Source organism: Triturus cristatus, chromosome 10, assembly GCF_964204655.1.
Source record: "Triturus cristatus chromosome 10, aTriCri1.1, whole genome shotgun sequence".
In the NCBI taxonomy this organism is placed as follows: Eukaryota; Metazoa; Chordata; class Amphibia; order Caudata; family Salamandridae; genus Triturus; species Triturus cristatus.
The window spans coordinates 149,214,967-149,236,036 of record NC_140593.1 but is presented as its reverse complement, the minus strand read 5'-3'; the positions used below and the strand labels follow the sequence as shown (position 1 = coordinate 149,236,036).

Genomic DNA, 21,070 nt, shown 5'->3' with positions numbered 1-21,070 from the left:
TAGCGCGCATGAATGTTGCGCACATCTACAAAACGACACCAGCAGCTGCATAAAAAGCTTTTTTTTCTTTCTGTTTAAACTTTAGTTATGTTGCACAGCATTGGGAATGCTGTGCAGGGTGGCTGAAAACCATTGGCAAAGCCAATAGGTAGCAAAGGCTGGGCCTAATGAATTTGTCAATGCTTGTTTCATCACTCATGCAGCATTACTAATATGAAATGGTGCATACTGAATTTGCGTCAGACTTAGTTTGATGTTTGAACAGGTGAGAAAATTACACCTCTTCCTTTTGTTTTACATAAAAATGGAACAAAATCTGTTCAGCCTATATTTGCTCCTGTGCAAAAATCTTTATGCACTAAAGACCTGAGCAAACCTATCAACATTAAGCAAAAGAGGAGGAAAATAAAATGTGCTCTATTTTTGCACGAGCGCCAAGTTTATGTAAGCTGGCCCTTCGTCGTTTGCCTCCTGATTTTATTTAATAAAGAGAAAAATGGTTGAAAGTGGTTTACCAAGCGAATTTTAACAATAAATGTGTTCCATGAGATGATCATCAACAGCAGAACAATGCATGTATACTGCAAGTAAGGCATGAATCCTGGCAGGGCTGGATCAGCCATTCATACTTCTGAATTTAATAAATCAAGTGAAAATAAAGGAGGTTATATTTGCACCTATTCTTAAGCCAGAATACCTCTCAGTTTTTGTACTATGCTCTAGCAAATGGTGAATAAAGGTGCATTATTTTGCCAGGTGAGTGTTTGAAATGCTGATCCGGTGTAATGCAAGAAGGGATAGGCATAGGAAACTGTAATTTGAGTGGATGCTACTAAGGTCTGTGCAAAACCGGAGGTCAAAGATTTGCTCCCTGTATGTTATTGTAAGACCTGAGAGCCTTAAGGTGGTCTTCCCGTAAAACGTTTGCCTTCTCCCCTCCTGATTTGCTGAAATTTGTTTTGGCCAGCCTTAGGATTCTGTGCACTTTACCACTGCTAACCAGTGCTACAGTTTGTACTCACTCCTTAAAAAAGGGTAAAATTGGCGAACACCTCATTGGCACATTTAATTTACTAATAAGTCCCTATTAAAGTGGTACTACTTGTACCAAGGACCTGTAAATTAAATACGACTTGTGGGCCTGCAGCTTGGCTAGTAACCGCATTACCCCCACACCCGCAAAGGTCCATTCTAGGCGGAAATAGGGCACCCCTGGCACTCTGAACCTCAGATCACATCTGGACTGGAGAGAGGACCCAAGAAGGACTACCCTGCCGGCCCTTGCGCTTGGCAAGAGAGCCTGCACCAACCACTGGACTGCACCTGCTGCTCCTTTGGCTATCAAACAGAGGACTCTGCCTGTGGATCTTGGCTACGGAAAACTTGCTCCAGAGCCCCAGTCTGCAAAGGGGAACTCCAAAAGTCAGTCTAGCCCAAGCTGCCTCACTCATAGACTAAGGGACAACCCTGGAAGGCACCTGTCGACCGTACAGCATCCAGAGCATCTTTTCAGCATCCTCAGCATCGGTATTCCTCAGCAATAGGACCACTCCTTTTAAATCTATGGTGGTCTTTGCATAAAGTGTGAAACTTGTTTTGAGACTCCTTTTGTGACCAAGAAACTGTCCAAATACTCCTTACTGCCCCCTGACATTCCCCCCTGTTAGAATTGGCGGCCCAGTCTCTTTTGAACTTTTGAAACATTTCCAACTTTACGGTTACCAATGTTTGTTAGTGCTTTGAACTAAAAGGCTGAGATTCGCATTCTACTTAAAAAGGTATAACTTCGAAAAGCTCTGGTGGATTTGATTCTTTTCGGTGTCTAAAATGTTATGAAAATATAATCTACTTTTATAAATTGGTGTGGGATTTCTTTTGTGTTGTGTGACCTGCTTATGATGTTGCTTGGTACTTCTAAATGCTTTATTCTTGTTCATTTGTTTAAGCCTTGCTGCTCAAAGCAATAGCTACCCAGCGTTGAGCAAGAGGTTAACAAACGAGTCTGACTGGACCCAAGACACTTTTGGCGAATGTGTAACATGGTGAGGTCACGCAACCACACCATGTAATGCGCAACAAACCTCACAATAAGTGATAACTTTTGTTTGGCAACAGATAGAAATGTCATGTTTAGTCGCAAATGAATTGTAAATTAAAACCCTCCGTAATGGCAAAGTCAAATTTTAAGTCACAATTCTGAAAATCCACTTCTAGAAAGTTGGCAATTTCTTTTCATAACTATTTGGTGCCTGCAGCCTGTACCCTGGGTCACAAGAGCAGCTGTAGCTGGCAGGTTGCCTTTGAATATCCCTCCAAGACAGTGTAACAAAGGGGTACTAGGTCTTGGCATGATGAACCATCCTGCCAGGATTGGAGGGGTAGAGCTGTTCCCTGCCCCACATACACTTCAAAGGAGCTGTCTCAGCACACTCACAAAGAACTCCACACCAGGCTTTTGTCACCTCAGACATCTTGGGACCAGGGCAGGGAGGAAGGAAATTCCAAAACCATCTGGTGGCGGTATTGTGTGAAAATTCCAAATGTTGCAATTTATGAATTTGAGAACAGAGAAATTATTTAATTTTTGGCTCATTACTCCAATAGCGAAACTGCTTTGTCAAAACTTTTTTTGTGTTTTAGTTTTCTTTATGCCGCTTTTTTCATCAAACTAAGTGAGATGGCTTTGGGGGGTGTTCAATTGTTTTGCTGGGGAAAAAAAAGTCAAAGTGACTTTGTTTGCAGTAGAGTCATGCGCCACAGGAGGCCACCCTGATCGCCCTCCTCCTTCAATGAGACTGTCGATAACCAGTAAAAACCATGCTTCGGTGCACCGAGCTGGTGGGTGGATTTATAGCGCTTGTTCGGTGCCTTGTGGCTTTATTGGCATATAAAATTCTGTAATTCCAATCACTGTAAATCTGCACTGACACAATTAGGCTGCATCTGCGGGGGAAGGCGCGCGGGCCCTCTCCAGGGAAAGATAGCTCACAAGGTTATGCATCTGCTGTGTGCAGGCTGATGGGTACAAGGTTAAATCCTGGACGGGCCTACTGCGACATTTATCTCTAGGAGGCTGACAGTGTGACTGTGCACAGGCTCACGTACCAGTAGTAGTTCATTATAATGAGAGGGAAAACGCAGTTGAGCCCCCGGGGGGCGCTATACTAAAAGTAAGTCCATTTCTTGGGACCACCACCATCTATGGTGCCCTTCTTTCTCTTTATGTGCAGTACAGGCTCCTCTGTGTCAGCCCACTGTGTCATTTGACTCTTACATTTTCTATGTTGGTCATTATTGTAGATTTACAATTCATGACATTTTGGCTAACATAAAAATTAGTTCAACAAACCTATTCCCTACTTTATTCTTTCTCAGTCTGGGCGTTCGCCCCAATAGGCAGAGTTCAGGTTGTAGTAGCTTCTCCCTGACTTTCCTTGATTATTTCTACTATTGGTTCCCAGTACTGGACTATCGCCAGATATTCCCAGAACATGTGGTACAAACCCACTGGGGCGCGGTTGCATCTCCAACTTGCAGAATTGGAGTTTTCACATATGTTTGCTACTTTGTAAGGATTCAGAAATGTCTTGTGGAGATAGTTACATTTTTTTAGCTTTAGGTGTGTATTTCTCAATACACTGAGAATGTGTCAATACTAAGTCGAAGTCTGAGGTGTCTTTCCCCATATTTGCCACCCATTTCTTCCTTGGGTCTGCCAGTGGTTGTTTAAGACTATCCAGCGCTGCTCTGTGTGGGTGCATCACTGCCTTTTCACCCATTTCCAGTCTGATTTTGATAATATTTCTTGTGAGGGAGGGTTCTCTGTTGCCTTCTTTCTAAGGTGTCTGTATGACCGCAACTACTTTGCCTTACGTTAGGAATTGGCCATGTGGTGGTACCATCTCCTCCAGAAGGTCTTGGAAGAATGGTATGACACCACCTTCATATAGCTCTCCCACCTGATGCTCCGCAGCATCTCTCCGAGTTCTTAGTGCCGGTCTCCCTGCTGCTGAGTTTAGGCCTGAAAGGGCCTGGATCAGCTCTGGAGAATATACTGTTAGTGTTGGTGCCCATCTTGGGTACCTGTCCCAGCAGTGCTTAAGTACCTTCATTAGTGTCAGAAATGTATCCTTAGCAGCGCTCTTTTATATCATCAATGTAGTTACCCTGCCCCTGTCAGAATATAGAGCAAGGTACTTGGCTTCCACGGAAGGCGGTTCAGTTTGCCATTTAGCTAGCCATTTTGGTTGGTGTGCTATGTAGTAAACCTCAAAATCCAGTACCCCCACTCCGCTTTCATTGGCGAATTGTTGTAATTTGGGGGTGCCACCCTGAAGCGCTGCCCTGCAAAAGTAAATCCCTTAATGTAGAATTAAGTTCTTTGAACAAATTTGGAGCTAAGAACATATGTATATTTACAAAGTAAATTAATAAGTGCAGCAGTACTATTATTTTGGTAAGGGATACTCTACCCTGGATCAATGGGGGCAAGGGTTTCCAGAAGGTTCTAGGATCTTTTTTTGTCCCTAATGGCTCTACGGAGGTTGCCGTTATCACGGCCTAGTCTGTATAACAAATGTCGATGCCCAAGAGGGGAAATGTGTCCCCCACCCATCTGATATTATTCACATGATATCCTTGTTTTGCCTTGCTGTTTCTGAGCAGACAGGGTATACAGTCATGACTTAGTCCAACTGATGACTAACCCCAAGATGTTCCCAAATATGTTCAGTCCAGTAATGGTTGGGGCATGCCATTTGTTGCATCTCTTGAGGATAGCATTATGTCTTCAGCTTCAAATGATATTAAATGACGTGCCCCATTTAGACCTAAGCTCAGACCCTTGTTAAGCTTTTGTGTGAAGGCTGCAAGTGGCTCCCTTGCCAGGGCGAACACCAGAGCTGACCGGGGACTCCCCTGCCTCATCCAAAATGTGAATGTGCATGGCCATCAAATCAACTTTAACGAGAGATGGTGTATACCATATCAATGACTATCTTGCCCCGTGTCCAAAGAGTCATCATCTTGCAGAGAGAACAACGGGTTTTACAGTAAGGAATGACATCCTTTGGCTACTTAACCACATTTTAGATTGTGCTAGTCAGCCAGTATGGGTGGAGCCAGATGTTCACAACAACATCTTTGGCTGAGCCAATAGTAAGGGCATTTGAGGGATACGAAAGTAATTCTTCTCAGAAGTCTACAATCTTCAGTATTCATGGCATTGTGTTCAACATTGAGAATGGCATGCGTATAAGATTGCTAGTGAATCATGTACACCATGTTCTAACCTCCATTATGTTCTAGGGAAAAGGACGAATTTACAAGTTGAGAATGAAAACTTTTGAACCCTTTTTGGGATTTGTGAGTCAAATAGGCACTTCGTCACAGTGGTGGAGAGAGGGCATCCCAGCACTGTTTTCGGTCTGGCTTGACAGTACAGCTGTCTGCATCACCTGTTGTTACCAATTCTCTAAAATATTCATAGAAATGTCCTTAGATCTGCCCTGAGGAGTATTTCTCTTTCACCCCTTGCTATTAGCTGTTTGGTGTATCAATCCATCTCCGGAGGAATGCTTGCATTGCAATGCATGAGGAACTATTTTACTTCTCAAACATATACTGAATCATCATTCATGATTTTTTTGATCTCATATTGCATTGTACACAGAAAGTAGTCAATGTTTTTATGTTTGTTTTTCACTGTAGCAGTTTTTTTCAATGCTTTGGTCAGGACTCAAGGAGCAAGCCAGACCTACTGAATTTTCCTGTTGCTTGTTCCCTCCTAGGGTCCTGTTGTCCACATCATAATAATCAGCTAAAACCTCAACAATGATCATTAACCTTGAGGGGTGGAAAATGATTTCCCATCCTCAGAGGGCTTTAAAAGTGGAGTATTCCTGTCAAGACATTTGTCAATCATTGACAACTGCAAGTGTTTAAGATCGTCAATGAATCGCATACACTCTGTCTTTACCTCCATCATTGTCTCTGGCACGGGACAGATTTACAGTAGTAACATGCTCTTCCTTCCGAAGGATCTCTGCAAACTGAGCCCAAATGGGTCTCAGGGGACCCATGAAGCAAGCACAAGGAACTTCCTGGTATGATTAGATAAAAGGCCTCCAAACAGTAGGCAACAGCACCAAGAAGAATTTCTCACCGGCTGTCATTGATTATAGAACATGCGCATGTTGTACATCAGGAAGCACATAATGATCGCAGTAAGTAATGCAAATAACTGCCAGCTAACAGTAAATGACATAGTAACCAAGCACAAATTCAAAATAATTGGCATGTATCGCGCATTTTCTGGGGGGCGATTGACGACTCACGCTTCACAAAGACGCTTCCTTATTTTAAGTCTGTCATCTTTTTTAATATCACTCGATATCAACCGGGAGCAGGGGATACTGGTAAAAGTAATATAAAAAGAGATGAAAACTGCAAGTCAAATACGCCCTCCCGCTTTCATAATCTCTTTGGCATTTAAAAGGCCGGGGAGTGCAATATAATGAGTTGACGTGTGTGTGTAATGACAGCGGACGCCTCTTAAGAAAACTCTGAAGGATTGATTTTGGGACCTGGCTAAATCCCTAGCAAATGCACACCGAAGAAATAAAGAGAGTTTGCAGCTTTAGGATTTGGAATTCACAAAGGTATTGTTCGCATTTAATTGTCTTCCCCTCTGACATAGGCCACGTCAATCCAATCTTATCCTAGCTTACCTTATCTTATCTTAACCTTATCTTATCTTATCACATCTTTATCTTATCACATCTTATCTTATAACGTCTTATCTTAGCTTATCTTATCGTATTCGTATTCTGTACGATACGCCATTAGTATAACCTCGAAGAGCTATTAGTCATCCAGGTGCTATGCACACGTTTCCATGGTCTCCCTTGAACGGTAAATCCTGATCCACCCTGCACTGATATGTGTTAATTCTAGTCCATCTGTAGATTAAATGCATGCTCGAATATATTTTAACTCTGCACCACACAGTATTGGTACTGAATTGACAGTTCACAATTGCTAGAGTGTTTCAAAAAAATTGATTAATTTGTTCACAATAAAGCGTAAATGACTAAAAGTTTTTTTTTACACCAAGTAAATGTATCGGAAAAGAAATTGTCTTATTTCCTTCTTTTTCCTCCACAGTAGGCAAAATGTCTGCTCTTTTGTCTCAGTTGTCTCCTTCGCTAATAATGAGAGGAGGGAGGCAATCACATCTGAAGGTCTTATGCTGGTGAAACCTTATGAGGCGTTAGCGGAGAAGCACAGTCGGGTGCTGGCAAATTAAGAAATAGTGGGAAAAGGTGAGGAAAGGATTATCAAACACTGCTGTATCAAACAAGGGTTAGTCCCTGCACCCCCATCCCCGAAGAGGGATATTGACAACCTAGCAGGAATCAGAGATGGACCCATAAGATATTGGAAGGACAGCAGCCCAAAGTCATATGAGGGGCACTGAAAGCACATAAGCATACACAGTGCAACAGGAGTGAAGAAGAAAGAATGTATGGGAATATTAACAATTTGGCTTCTGGGTCTGGCTTGACAACCAGCTTTCTCTAAGCCCTATTGTTACAATTTCTTTAACATATACATACTATGTGTATTGAATGTGCCCCACAGGAGTAATATCCTTTCATCTCTTGCCATTGGCTTTTTTGTATATCATTCCACCCTACACCACCCCATGGAGTGTTTGCATTACAATGCATGAGGGACTATTTTACTTCTCTCAAGTACACTGACTGATCATGCTCTAAATTCTTCATGTCATAGATGTGCTATATAAGAAATCAAAAGTTTTCTGTTTTGCTTTTCACTGCAGCAGGCCTTTAGAAAATATTTTAGTCAAGACTCAAACCGCGAACCAAATCTATTAACTTTGCTCGAGCTTGTTTATATAGTGCTTTGCACAACACTTATACCATTTCTAAGCACTTTAAATAACAAGTGCTGTTATTATCCAATGTAATGGCACTCAGCTTGCTGACTTGGGAGCTCTGAACTGGTCTTGCTAGCGTTGGAACTTGTGACCCACAGATCATAGCACGTGTCAGCGATGAGAATTGAACTCAGTTCAAACATTTGTCGACTTGGACATTTAAATACCCCAAGCACCCCAAGAGGAGAGGGGGGCAGCTTTCATGAATTTATTGGAGGAGTCACATCTGAGGAATCTGAGAAATGCAAGCCAATATTTTGCATGGAAAGACCAGCCAATGCATTGAAAAACTCCCACTGCAGATGGGCGGAGGTACAAAGGATATCAGAATGCAAGGTGGCATGACCTAGACACAGAGAAACTTTAGTGGTGGGCAAGTGAAGGGGAGGGGCAGCCCATTATGAGCCTTGGCAGGCAATAGGCAGACTGGCACCACTTCCTCATCCTGGGTGTGGAGCAGCCTATAGTTGCTATAATGTGCCAACGCTTCCGCCAGTCAACTAATAGAGCACAGAGCCTTACGTGGCATTACAACAATCTGCACCGACCGCAGAGGCCTAGAGTGTGAATAAAATATGTATTCACCCAGATCTGTTTTTTTGCATCAAGGTTTTTTCCTTATTACTCTATAAGCAGTGTGTGAAGAGCAGAGTTTGCATGAATGCATAATGCAACATATCCTCATGATTGCTAAGGGCCCAACAAAGGTACTCTGTTATTAAAATCTTGTAACAAAGTTAGGGAGTTTCCAAAAAAACACACAATAAACTAGCAAACACTAGCCGGTGACATCTGATGTAATCTGCAGGCCATAAGATAACTCTACAGCTAGAAAATGGAAATGAGAGTTATTTACAAGGTTCCAGTTAGCCTACAAGTCACGGTCAACCAACACTGGACACGCCTGCTCTAGATGGACGGCGCCAAACATGACCAGTCTACCCAATGCTCAATGAGGATGTAGTAGGAGGAAACGGCGGTGTGATTGGTGAATCAGAGTGGACTCCTTGTCTTCATTGCTTAGAGCAGGATCCCACCCACCTGCCTTTGTACAGAACCTGGAGACATGGCCTATCAGAGAGGAGACCCCTGGAAACTGAGACCCTACAGCCAGTCCACCTTAAAGGGGCCAACCAGTGTGCGGGAAAAAGGATTATATTTGCCCATTCGTGTATCTCCAACAATCACCATTAATAGGTCTTCTAGAGTATTTTTTTGATGATGTCACCGTGGGTGCGTAGATTTACTGTGACATCCTTCACTGGAAATCCCACTAAATATATGTGACTGTCAGGGCAGAGACTTCCAAAATAGGCTGGGGCGGTGTTTCGCTTCAGTCACAAGCTGCACAGCGTAAATGACTTTAATCAAAACTGTAGTTCCTTTTTTTCTTCATGTAATTCATTTTTATTCCATGTTCTTCAAACTTTCCCAATTCATAAGGGAGGTAGCTTAATTCCAAGCTTCAAATGATGCATACATGCCCATCCAGGCTTTATCATACAGCACGATGGAATCAACAATATATCCTGGTTACTTGTGCAACTATAGACCAGCGCATTTCAGGCTGGAAGCCCTTCTTCAGGGGTAACTGCAATTTTTAAACAGGCCCGTTGGCATTTAAGGGACGAGATCCAACTTAAAGCTTAAAATATACAATACAGTACCTAAGTGTGCAAAAACATACCTCTCTTTACCTAAATGTGCCGTGAATTACATGCAAATCTAGCCAAAAACATTACTGTAACCCATCATCATATATGTAACTACCCCAAAATATGCACAAAAATGTGCATGCTGTTACTCTGCAAACTCATCAACAACAGTGTCACCTGCCAAACTCGAAAGAAAATTCCAAACTCATTTTAAATTTTGGAGAGATGTCAGGGAGCATGAAGGTTTGGCCGGCCTGAGACCACCGGCCAACCCGTCATGCGCACTGACAGCAGAGCCCACCACTCCTCCTCCTCTGCTGCGGTGCTGTGGTCCCGCCCTCACGACTCAACCACAGGACAAAAAATGAATTGATCTACATTTAGGTAATTTTGTTTTTCATTTGCCTCTGTGGGCAGGGGGTTGACGTTCCTCCGCTATAGCAGAGAAGCTGATGCTGGAAACTTAGGAGCATATTTACAAGCTCCTTGCACCACCTCAGCATCACTATTTTTGACGCTCCAGTTGCGCACAGTGCAGACTCATATCTACAAGGCCACCCAAAGCCACTCTGCGTCGCTTTTCATGACCTTGTTGATATGGAGTAAGACGAAGCAACGCAAGTCGCTGTCTTGCCTTACTCTGCGTGAAAGACGCGTTCCGCAGGTGTTGCTGTGGGTGTTCCTACCCAACAGCCATGGAATATGACGCTGCCCCAGATTTTCAATGTCAGGTAAACTTGGCGCAACGCCAAAACCGCGGAACGCCAAAACCTTGCACCTCCTAGAACAGGCGTAATAGGGAGAAATGTTTACATTTCTCCTTCTTTTTTCCTCTTTTCGCATGTGCTGCATTCTGCAGCATTCAAAGAAAGAGGAAAACACCTCTCCTGACTGTTTTGGGGCAGGAAGGTGTCCCTTCCTGCACAAAAACAATTGTGCAACAGAGAAACCCAGGCGCCTGCGTTGGCGCACGGCTGCAACATGTGTGCTGGCTAAAAGGTCGGGAATGCACCATATCTTGTATATACAACGCATCCCTGTCCTTTTGAATTGGCGCAGGGCAGCGCAGCAAAATGATTAGCGATGCTGCCCAATGCCAACTCCTTTTAATGATGCCTCTTAGTTACGAGAACTGTGCAGTGTGTCTTCACACGTGCTGAAAGTACATATAACATGGCGAGGGTTTTTAGAAAAACAACGGGGAATCTCTGCCTTTGAAATTTGCAGTTATTATTGTATATAACAATGGTGTACTTAATTTGTCATAAACGGGTGGGAAAAGTGATATAGCTGTTAAGATACCTTTGCTCAGGTAGGTTGAGTTTAGAAGGAGGTAGTAATTGCCCTTGAATTTTCCAATCGCTTTAACCCCTTCCATGCCCATGACGGAACGGTTCCGTCATGAGCATCGGTTGAGCTGTGCTCATGACGGAACCGTTCCGTCATGGCCCCGCCCGCGCTCGAACCCTTCAGCACCGCGGGGGAATCCGCGCAGCGCTGAAGGGGTTAATAAAAAATAATGTATGTAATCAGTTATTAGAACATTGGAATGTTGGTAGCTCCATTGAAAACAATGGAGTGCTCCGGGCTTATAATGGCTGGTATAAGCTCGGAGCTCCAACATTCCAATGTTTCTTTGTTCACAGCTCTGGCTGTGAACAACGGCTTCAGGGAGCCTGAGGGGATTTGAATCCCCTCGCGCTCCCTGAAGGCTTTGTTTTATTTGTTAGAACATTCTGCCCTCTAGTGGCAGAATGTTCTAATAGCCTTATAGCCCTTCGTAGCAGGGCTATACCGGCTATTAAAGTCCCGCTGCTTTGTTAAAGTCCCTCGCCTTCTGCTCGGGCCTTTAACGATGCAGCAGGCCTTTAATAGCCGGTATAGGGATATAAGGCTATATTAGATTACACCTACGTTTTTTTTTGGGGGGGGGGTTTGTTGCAGTTTTATATAGCGCGAACTCTACCCACAGGTATTGGAGTGCTTTACATGAGTACCAGTTAGTTACGTTACACAAGGAAACGCACATTCATTTTTGGTAGGCACGGGGAGATTGAGTCATTTGCCCAGAATCACAGGATGTTGAGCAGACGCCGAGACTCGAATATGGTTCCCCAGCACCAAAGTCGGCAGCTCTGACCGTTCGAATTGGGACCATCCTTTCATTTGTGGAGCCTGGGGACAAGGGTTCGCTTACTGCCTTTCTCTTTAGATCTATTTGCGTGATCTTGCCTGAGCAACCAATCTCTCTCTGCACATGTTCCCTTCAGGCAAAATTTGTAGCGGTTAAACACAGGCTGCTGAGCAAGCATTAAGCGCTGTACAAAAAGCGTCACTCTTATGTCGTTGATGCCTTTTGAAACATTGGTCCTCAAAGAAAGTAGACAACAATCCTGGCGCACTCGTGAGCGTATCCGTGTGAGCCGGTGCACACTTGCGGGGGCTTCCCTGAAAAGTCCCCCTCCGTGATGTTCTGTGATTATTACACGCCAGGCGTGTTTAGCATAAGTGTACCGGTTTAATCCCCCGGCTGCTGAGTAAGCGTTTGGCGCGCTGGATTGCAGACTTTGCAGATAATACGGTTTGTTCTGCATTCCGGTAGCTTGATAATAAAGGCGACGCCGGCGCCGACGCCATTCCAGCCTCTCTCGGACCCAATTTAATCATAGCAGCCTGCGGGGTCCGGCTGAGTGCGCAGCGCCGAGCTTACGCCAAGGTGGCCGCTGCTGAAAGAGTCTTTCCTTTCTTTCCACAGACAGAACCATGAATAAACTGGACAACCAGCCGAGGCAGATGATACCATGAAGAGAAGTCCACAGGCCCTCTGCTGCCGACTGTTGAGTAAGTGCTCCTTTCCTACATCCGGGTATTATCTGTTGTTGTTTAATGATAGCCTGCAGTGCTTTAAATGGACCGGTACTGACCGGTACTGAGTACCGGCACGTTTTTATTTTGAGGGGTAGAGTACCTGCACTCAAGAAAACGTAATACTTTTAATTGGAGAGTACTGGCACTTCTCAGAAACAAGCATACCTGCATTTCTATTTCTCCATCACAAGCACTGGCGACAGGCTGTCTCTGTGTGGGAGGGCCTTGGCATTTTATAAATAAATAATACATTAAAGATGGGGCCTGCCCACTAAGGCATTTTGGAGTATGTATTTTAATACTGCTGCAGTACTCTTGCGTACTCTTCCCTGCTTTTGTGAAAGCTTCTAGAATTGCACTAAAACTGACGTGTTCATGGAATATTCATATGTTAGTACTACAAGTTGAAAGGACGCGCCCTCTTTGCACTTTTACTAACAAAGAGTTCCACTGAGGAGCCGTTCACAAAGGCCCCGCCTGTAAGGGCACATTAAGGAACACCAGTTACACTCCTTCCTTTATTCATAAATGTTTTTGTGACTCAACCCCATACCCCTAAAATATACATATGTGTGATTTTTGGTCCTTGTAAAGCGTGAAACTAGTTGTAAATAACGGAGCCTTGAAGATGGGCATGTGAGGGAGGCAGATACAAGAAACCGCAGTGAGTAGGGTGGGAGAGTCGTGTTCCCTAAAGAGATGTGTTTTTAGCTGCTTCCTGAACTGCAGGAGGGCTGGGGCAGGTCTGCTGTTCCAGATTCTGGGTGCCCAGATGGAGAAGGCCTGTCTTCTGTTTTTTTCTCCATATTTCATGTTTATGACTAGTTTGTTTCCATGGTTTCTGTTTCGTATTTTGTACCTTAAATGGTGGCACGTGTTAGTGTGGCATGTCGCTCCTGCTTTTGATGAACATGTTAGTAAGTGCCATGCTAGTATACATTTTTTGGCTTTCAATATCATTTTTGGAAGAATTGTGGTACCATGAATTAAGACTCCTGGCGCGGTAGCCAGATGACTCTATGTCACCATGGGCACACTTGTCTAAAAATTGTAAAACCATTATTTTCAGGTGTGTAAGTACAATTGGTTTTGTGGACGTGGACCGGGAATGGGCCTCCTATATATACTGTAGGTTGTGAAGGAAAATCCCATGATTAGGAAATGGTGTCCCTCATGACACAGTCATCTAGTAAGTTTGAGACTCAGTTGGGTAGTTCAATGTTTAATTGACTTTGATATCTATATAACAAAATAAGCAAATTCCATTTGAAAGTAAAACAGCGAGAAATGTTATTTACAAGGAGAGTGTTGGCCTGAATATTCCATTGAATTACATGCTTTCCACATTAAGGTTTTTTGTGGCTCATATTTCGCCCACATGTGAGTTGTGTATGGGCATTTTCAAGGCATAAAAAACGTATTTCATAACATCTGAGTTCGAAAGATTGTAAACTGTAGACCGTTTCCATTTTGGTCTGGTGAATAAACGCAGTCCAATGTGATCTGTAAACACCATCCATCCAAAATGAAAGTTGTGGCTTATTTACAGGCAAGTGCATAGGATCTTAACCCCTTACAGGTCCGTCCTACGAAATGTGGAACGCTTGATCTACCATGTTCAAATGTTGGGATTTGCTTTTTTTTACCCCTACCAAATGCATAAGATGGTTAGAGGATACTTCAATATGCAATCCTGGGAGGGGTGTCCAACATTGGTCCTCAAGAGAATGTTAGAAATGCAGGATATAGCCATGACATACATTTACATTGTATGAATCTCATTAGCAATTATTTACAAATCCGGCATGGGTCTGTCCCTTATCGATCACCCGCATTACTTTATAGAAACTGAATGGCAGTGGCTGCTGTCAGGAAACAGGGGTTGCGGGGCTGGGAGGACAAAAAAATAAAAAAACACTTACCTTCTGCCGGCCTCTGTCTTTTCGCGACGACCTTCTCCCCAGCTTCGGTTGCAGAAGCAGGAAGCACGCAGGATCCCTCCCCTAAGCCAATCACAACACTGCAATGGTTTGAGAGCTGTGGTTCGGCACTCAGACGGGGACAGGGAGTCTGGACACGTTCCCCACCAGACTGTGTAATGTAGTCTGGTGGGGAACATGCAGAGTGCGCATGACTGTTCAGCGACCTAAGACGGCTGGCCAAGCAGTCATGCGCACTTTGTGTCACCACTCCTCCCCCTGTGATCGCAGCCCCGCCCGCTCTAACCTAGCCCTGTTGTGAAAAATAAAGGTTATTATCATTGTATTTTTCCTTTCTCCTGCTCTGAGAGCAGTGGGGTGATGCTCCTCCACCTTAGCGGAGAAGCCGCCCCTGCTGAATGGGGGTTACGTTTTTAGTCTTTAAATGGAACTAAACCCCTTGAATCTGTAAGCACTATTAGTGGTGACGGCCAACTGCACTCGTTTTACATTTTACAGGAGTCCACCAGAATAGGTGTTCTTTAGGGTCTCTCCAAAGCTCACAGTGTTTTCAGTCCTTTGCCCAGATCGCCTCGGGAGAGCAGTGCAAACTTTAGGACTTACAGGCAAATAGTTTTCCTCCATGTGGATAAAGAAAATTTGCACGTCATAAAAATACTGAGCCTACATGATTGGCCCCTCTCCCAGAATTCTGGTGAATTAGAAAGAAGCAGCTGTAGGAATGATGATCACAAGGCAAGGTCCACCGTAATATTGGAGTTTATATTTTCTTAATGATGTTAGTAGAATTAAAAGGGAGATTTACGAGATTACATTTTTCCTAGGTTTTTTTTAGGTTTGTCCTTGCGCCAAAGCTCTTGGCAGCCTCTGTTTAAAATAAAAGCATAGAAAAAATATATACATATATGTACATGCAGACACATTTTTTCGGCTATTTTAATCCATTTGCCTCCGCCCACCACTGCACACAACATGGGACAATGGATCGGTCCATTCCAGCCACTGGCTCTCTTCACTGTTAGTGACAGCATTTTGCTTGTGTACTTGTGGACTTATGCCACACACATTATCTATGCCATTGTCTGGGCTGGTTGGCCAGTCTCTGCATTGCTTTCTGCTTTAAATTCATGTTTTTCTAATGTCTTTTTGCAGTGGCCTTTTTTTACTTCTTTTTGTTGCAAACATATGCACTCCACTTTTAGTCAGAGGCATTTCTATTTTTTATTGCTTTGACACTTTCAATATCTATTCCATATGTCTGCAAAAAATAAATAAAAGGAAAATCACTAGCTTGCCAAAACCAGACCTATTGGCTTTGCCAGAGTTTGTTTTCGTCATGGACTTGTGAATAGGGCCAATAAAGCCCTGCTGGATGGTAGCTGTTAGTGCTGAGTATTGCAAGCAAAAGGCCAAGCACAGGAATGTGTGGCCGTGGCTGTTGTCTTTTATTTTCAGTCAAAAGTGCTTTTCTGACTTTTTAATACACCTTGGTAGCTCTACCCTCTACATAGTCATGTTGTTTCATTGGTTGTTTTTACTTAGCACTGTGGTAAACAGGAGATTGCTTCATAGCGCTTGAAAATGCACAAAAAGCACAACAATGAAAAGCTCTTATCACATGCCACCTGGGTAAAATAGTATTGTTTTTTGACATCAGCACTGATAAAATTATGTGTCATAGTTGTTATCAATATATGATCATTGTGATTAAGTCCCTTTGCACGTATTAATGTTTTTGTCACACTCTTATGTCATTTGCATACTCTGAAAACGATGGGCCCGATTCACAAAAGTAATCTGAGACGAAATCCTAATTTTACGACTTTTGGTATTCACAAAGGGCATTTAGGAGTAGTAAAGTTAGGATTTTGTCTCAGCTAAACTTAAGTTTTACTTAAGTTACACTTAAGACCAAAACTTAAGTTTAACTGAGACAAAATCCTAACTTTACTATTCCTAAATGACCTTTGTGAATACCGAAAGTCGTAAAGTTAGGATTTTGTCTCAGATTACTTTTGTTAATTGGGCCCGATGCCCCTGTTCTGGAGCAGGATTTAGGGGTAACTTGGGCTTAGCAGTTTGCTGCTTGCTTATGTTGTCGCACGCGAACCCTGTGGCCTGGATAGTCTGACAACCACTGTTTACAATCAGTCCAAAAAGTATCCTTAACTCTCGATATGTGAAGTAGCTGATTGTACCCGTGATACAACAATCTGAATTAAGACGTTACAGCTTTGAGGTTTCAGTGAATCTTGCTGAAAGAATTTGCAGCTGTGGGTCTTCAGGGTCAAAAGGTCTTGTGATGTCACTTCTTGTCATGGCATCGAGGGATGTATGACGTTACAACGCACACTTTTACAACGCATGCACTTACAACGCATTTTTTACAACGCAAAATCCATTACAACGCACTACACTTACAACGCATGACACTACAACGCATTTTTAAAAACTACCTTTACAACGCATACCATTGCAATGCATAATATAAAATTGCATTTAAGGTAAGTATTAGATAGTATAGGGGTAAAAATTACTATTCTAACTCCAGGGGGTGCAACAGTAGGGTAAGTGTTGGATAGTATAGGGGTAAAAATTACTATTCTAACTCCAGGGGGTGCAACAGTAGGGTAAGTGTTGGATAGTATAGGGGTAAAATTACTATTCAAACTCCAGGGGGTGCAACAGTAGGGTAAGTGTTGGATAGTATAGGGGTAAAAATTGCTATTCTAACTCCAGGGGGTGCAACAGTAGGGTAAGTGTTGGATAGTATAGGGGTAAAAATTGCTATTCTAACTCCAGGGGGTGCAACAGTAGGGTAAGTGTTGGATAGTATAGGGGTAAAAATTGCTATTCTAACTCCAGGGGGTGCAACAGTAGGGTAAGTGTTGGAAAGTATAGGGGTAAAAATTACTATTCTAACTCCAGGGGGTGCAACAGTAGGGTAAGTGTTGGATAGTATAGGGGTAAAAATTACTATTCTAACTCCAGGGGGTGCAACAGTAGGGTAAGTGTTGGATAGTATAGGGGTAAAAATTACTATTCTAACTCCAGGGGGTGCAACAGTAGGGTAAGTGTTGGATAGTATAGGGGTAAAAATTACTATTCTATCTCCAGGGGGTGCAACAGTAGGGTAAGTGTTGGATAGTATAGGGGTAAAAATTACTATTCTAACTCCAGGGGGTGCAACAGTAGGGTAAGTGTTGGATAGTGTAGTGTAATATTATGCGTTGTAATGGTAGGCGTTGTAATGGAATGCGTTGTAAAGGTAGTTTTTAAAAATGCGTTGTAGTGTCATGCGTTGGAAGTGTAGTGTGTTGTAATGGATTTTGCGTTGTAAAAAATGCGTTGTAAGTGTAGTGCGTTGTAAAAGTTGCGTTGTAAAGGTTGTTCCCCGGCATCGAGGGATCGAACTAGCCTAGTGTGCCGCCAGAGCTAACCGATTGATTTCGATGACATCACGGCGATGGCCATGCATGAAGGTCAATTCACCAGAATACCCAGGAAATCAGAAGTGGCATGATACACCCTTTGGCCCCAAGGACTTCGAAGGGTTAACCCATTGTCTCATTCTTAGCCCCTCCTATTTACTGCTGCGGGGCCAGGAGAAGGGCAATGGAAGCCACATAAAGTTAACAGGGCTTTACTAGCCAGTGAACCTTCTTTTCTTCCTGCTGTCCTATGGAATTTATATTTCAGCAGACGGAATATCCGTCACCGTTGTGACGGAGTAACCCATCTGCCGAGATCTAAATCAGGCCCTAAATCAATTTAACAAAAAAAATCAGGAAAACCCCAAATATGCTCCCATTTAAGAATTAAAGACATACCTTTTTAAAGGACTCTACATCACCAGGCAGTAACAGTTCTAATCTGCACCCAGAGCCCAGCTACCGCCAAATCACTCCTTGACTGTGTGCTTGCCTATGCCACTGTAGAGTGCCCAACTGCCTTTTTGTCTGATTTGTGCTGCACAAATACTGCATCCATATAAACAATTCAAAGTATTTCAACAATAGGTCCTGCAGGCAGCCAGACTTAAAAACACAACAGCTCATGCAATAAATAGTCTCTCCAGTCTTGGGGAAGCTGCAAGGAAGCAAAAAACTTTGTTTAATTTTTGAGGGTTTTATATCGCCCTCCCTTGTGGTTTTAAGAATCCATTCAGGTACACTAACAACAGAAAACACCTGGTGCTCCCTGGCAGGGGTGGCTTTTCTGCGGCTCGCCAAACGCATTGCATTATCTTATAAATAGAAGAGGCGGCGGCGATGCTGCGTGCCTCGGTGGTTTGGCACGGGGGTTCAAGATTTCTTTGTTTCTATTTATCGTTTCTATTAGAACTCTCCTGTGTGCCTCTAGTCGTTGAGTTTTGAAGAGGTTTTTAGACAAGCTATTTGGAGCCCTGTCAATCATAGCTTATTTTTTTTTAATTTTGGTTTTTCTCAAATAAATGTTAATTGTTAATCAATAATTCACTGGTCTCCCCAAATGTTTTTAAAGAGACCAAGGGACTAAATATCAGTAGGCCAAAATCTGACACTGAGGTGTTCGGAATTTATCGAAAGCAATTCTTATTGCTAATTCCATGTTTCAGGAGAATAACATTCAGATTGTAGTGCCTGCTGCATGAAAATCTATCCATCTCAGTGAATACTGGGCCTTGTCCCCGTGTTAAATTCCAGCAGGTTTGACCGACTGGAACATTATTACACCTGGGGACGTATTACAGAAAGGGCCCCGGAGGTGCAACTGGCACGTTCGCCCGCTTTGTGCACACTCCGGGCTCTTTGGCATTACAGAAGGGGCTGCAGATGCTTGTGCGCCCCCTTCCGTAATACTGATAGCACTATCTCAAGAGGGCATTCCCTCATTTGCATCGTGACGTGGCCCCATGCAAAACAGGGAATATATTTGCTTCTGCGCCCACAATATTTCATGGACGAGGGCGCAAGGGTAAGTTAGATGTCAGGAGGTGCACTGAATGTGTGCCACAAATAGGTGGCTTACTGTCTGTGTGCTCCTTGATGACAGCCTTCTGGAGGGAGTTAAAGGGGGTCACATGGAACCCCCAGACATCCTCTTGCAGGCGGGTGCAGTCACTCACTTTACCTACCTGCAAGGGGAACTCTAGTCCCTCCTTAAAGTGAAGGCGTGTTGCCGCCTGCACAGTGAAACATAGATTGGGGCCTTGAAGCAGCCGCTCCGTATTTCACCTGAATGCGCTGCCCCCAGGGCAGCGCACATTTGTGGCTGCCCTGAAGGCAGAGCATTCTCTGTAATAGGGTGCACCATCCCTGCTTGCGCAAGGCATATCGATTTAAAGGTGCATGGCGCAAACAGGGCCCTGGTAATTATGAGGTGGGATAAACATCACACCACTTGTACTGGCACTCCCGCACACAGTTCAATCAATCAATCAAACATTTATAGAGCACCGCAAATCACCCATGAGGGTCTCGAGGTGCTGGAGCTGTTTGCTGCTGCATGGAGGTTTGATCACTCAAACATCCAGGTCTTTAATTCTCTGCTGAATTGCTGGAGCTCCGGTGCGGTTCTGAGGTGCAGGTGGAGGTGTTTGCAGAGGGATCGCAATTTAACGGGGCACTTGCAGTCGGGCCCTAAAGCAATAACAGAAAAGACTGCACAGGAGGATGACTGGTCATATCATATCTCCATAGAGATGCATTTTATGCAGATATTAGGCTCAGATGGCTGCAGTTTACCTGGCTGTTTGAAGACAGGGAAAAATCTCAGATGAAACATTTTTTGATGTGGTTTAGATTAAGCCACGTTAGTACTTTATGGTTGATGAGGCCATAGGATATGTAGGTTTGGGGAATGAGGCCACAGCCCACATTCTATTTTAATGTATAGCACTTTATTCTTTAGACAGAGTGCAAATGTTCCTCGTCTGGGTACCTTCCTGCCCGCAGCTGTGGCGTATAGCTTGCTGGTGGACCCACATGGATTGGATGTTATTTTTACTTTGTGAATTGTCTTAATTGTCACTGTGTATTGCATGATAGCGTCAGGTTGCAACAAACACCTGCACATTACAGAAGTGGTCCTAGAAGGCGGGCCTTTTCTGAGGGTTAAGAGAGCAGAGTCCAGTTAGAGACGGGAGGAGGGGTGCCTGGGCATCAGGGGCGGCGTGTTATATTATATCATGTTACTTTACATTATGCTTTGCCGTCCTGCGCTATGATCTGATTTTCCCTCCTATATATTACTATTGAGCCGGTGGCCTCACGCTTTGTGAGTGAGAGTTGCAAGCTGTGTTCCAGTATCAGAGGAGTGAATGATGGGAAGTCAGTCTTAAGGCACAAGTTTGCAGGTTTAAAATATCGCTGGTTTTCTGCAGCTTTCTAGCTGTCGGCAGGGTTTCCTGTGTGGGCAGTGAGAGTGAGTTCCATAAGTAAAGTACTGCTACTCACTCACAGGTCTGCCTGATTGTAGGTCTCCAATCAGTAGTTGTAACACACTCAGAACAGTTTAGGTCTGGTTTTTGAGAGTGCAGCTGTTAAACTACCTAATGCCAACAATATACAAAGAGTGGGTTTTAGGTCTGCCCCCTTCGATCATTAGCATTCTTCAATCACCCTTCTTCAGCCATTGACATCAGACTTTGTCACCCTTGTCTTGAC

General features: G+C 43.6%; 1 protein-coding gene across 1 annotated transcript in view; it reads left to right on the top strand.

The window, feature by feature from the left end:
* Positions 1-21,070, top strand: part of TMEM108 (transmembrane protein 108) — an 820,487-nt gene that overhangs the window by 459,015 nt on the left and 340,402 nt on the right. The window contains exon 3 of the mRNA XM_085629968.1: positions 12,371-12,456. Coding sequence (XP_085486094.1) covers positions 12,417-12,456 — 40 coding nt within the window. The 5' untranslated portion in view covers positions 12,371-12,416. The remainder of the gene's footprint in view (positions 1-12,370; positions 12,457-21,070) is intronic.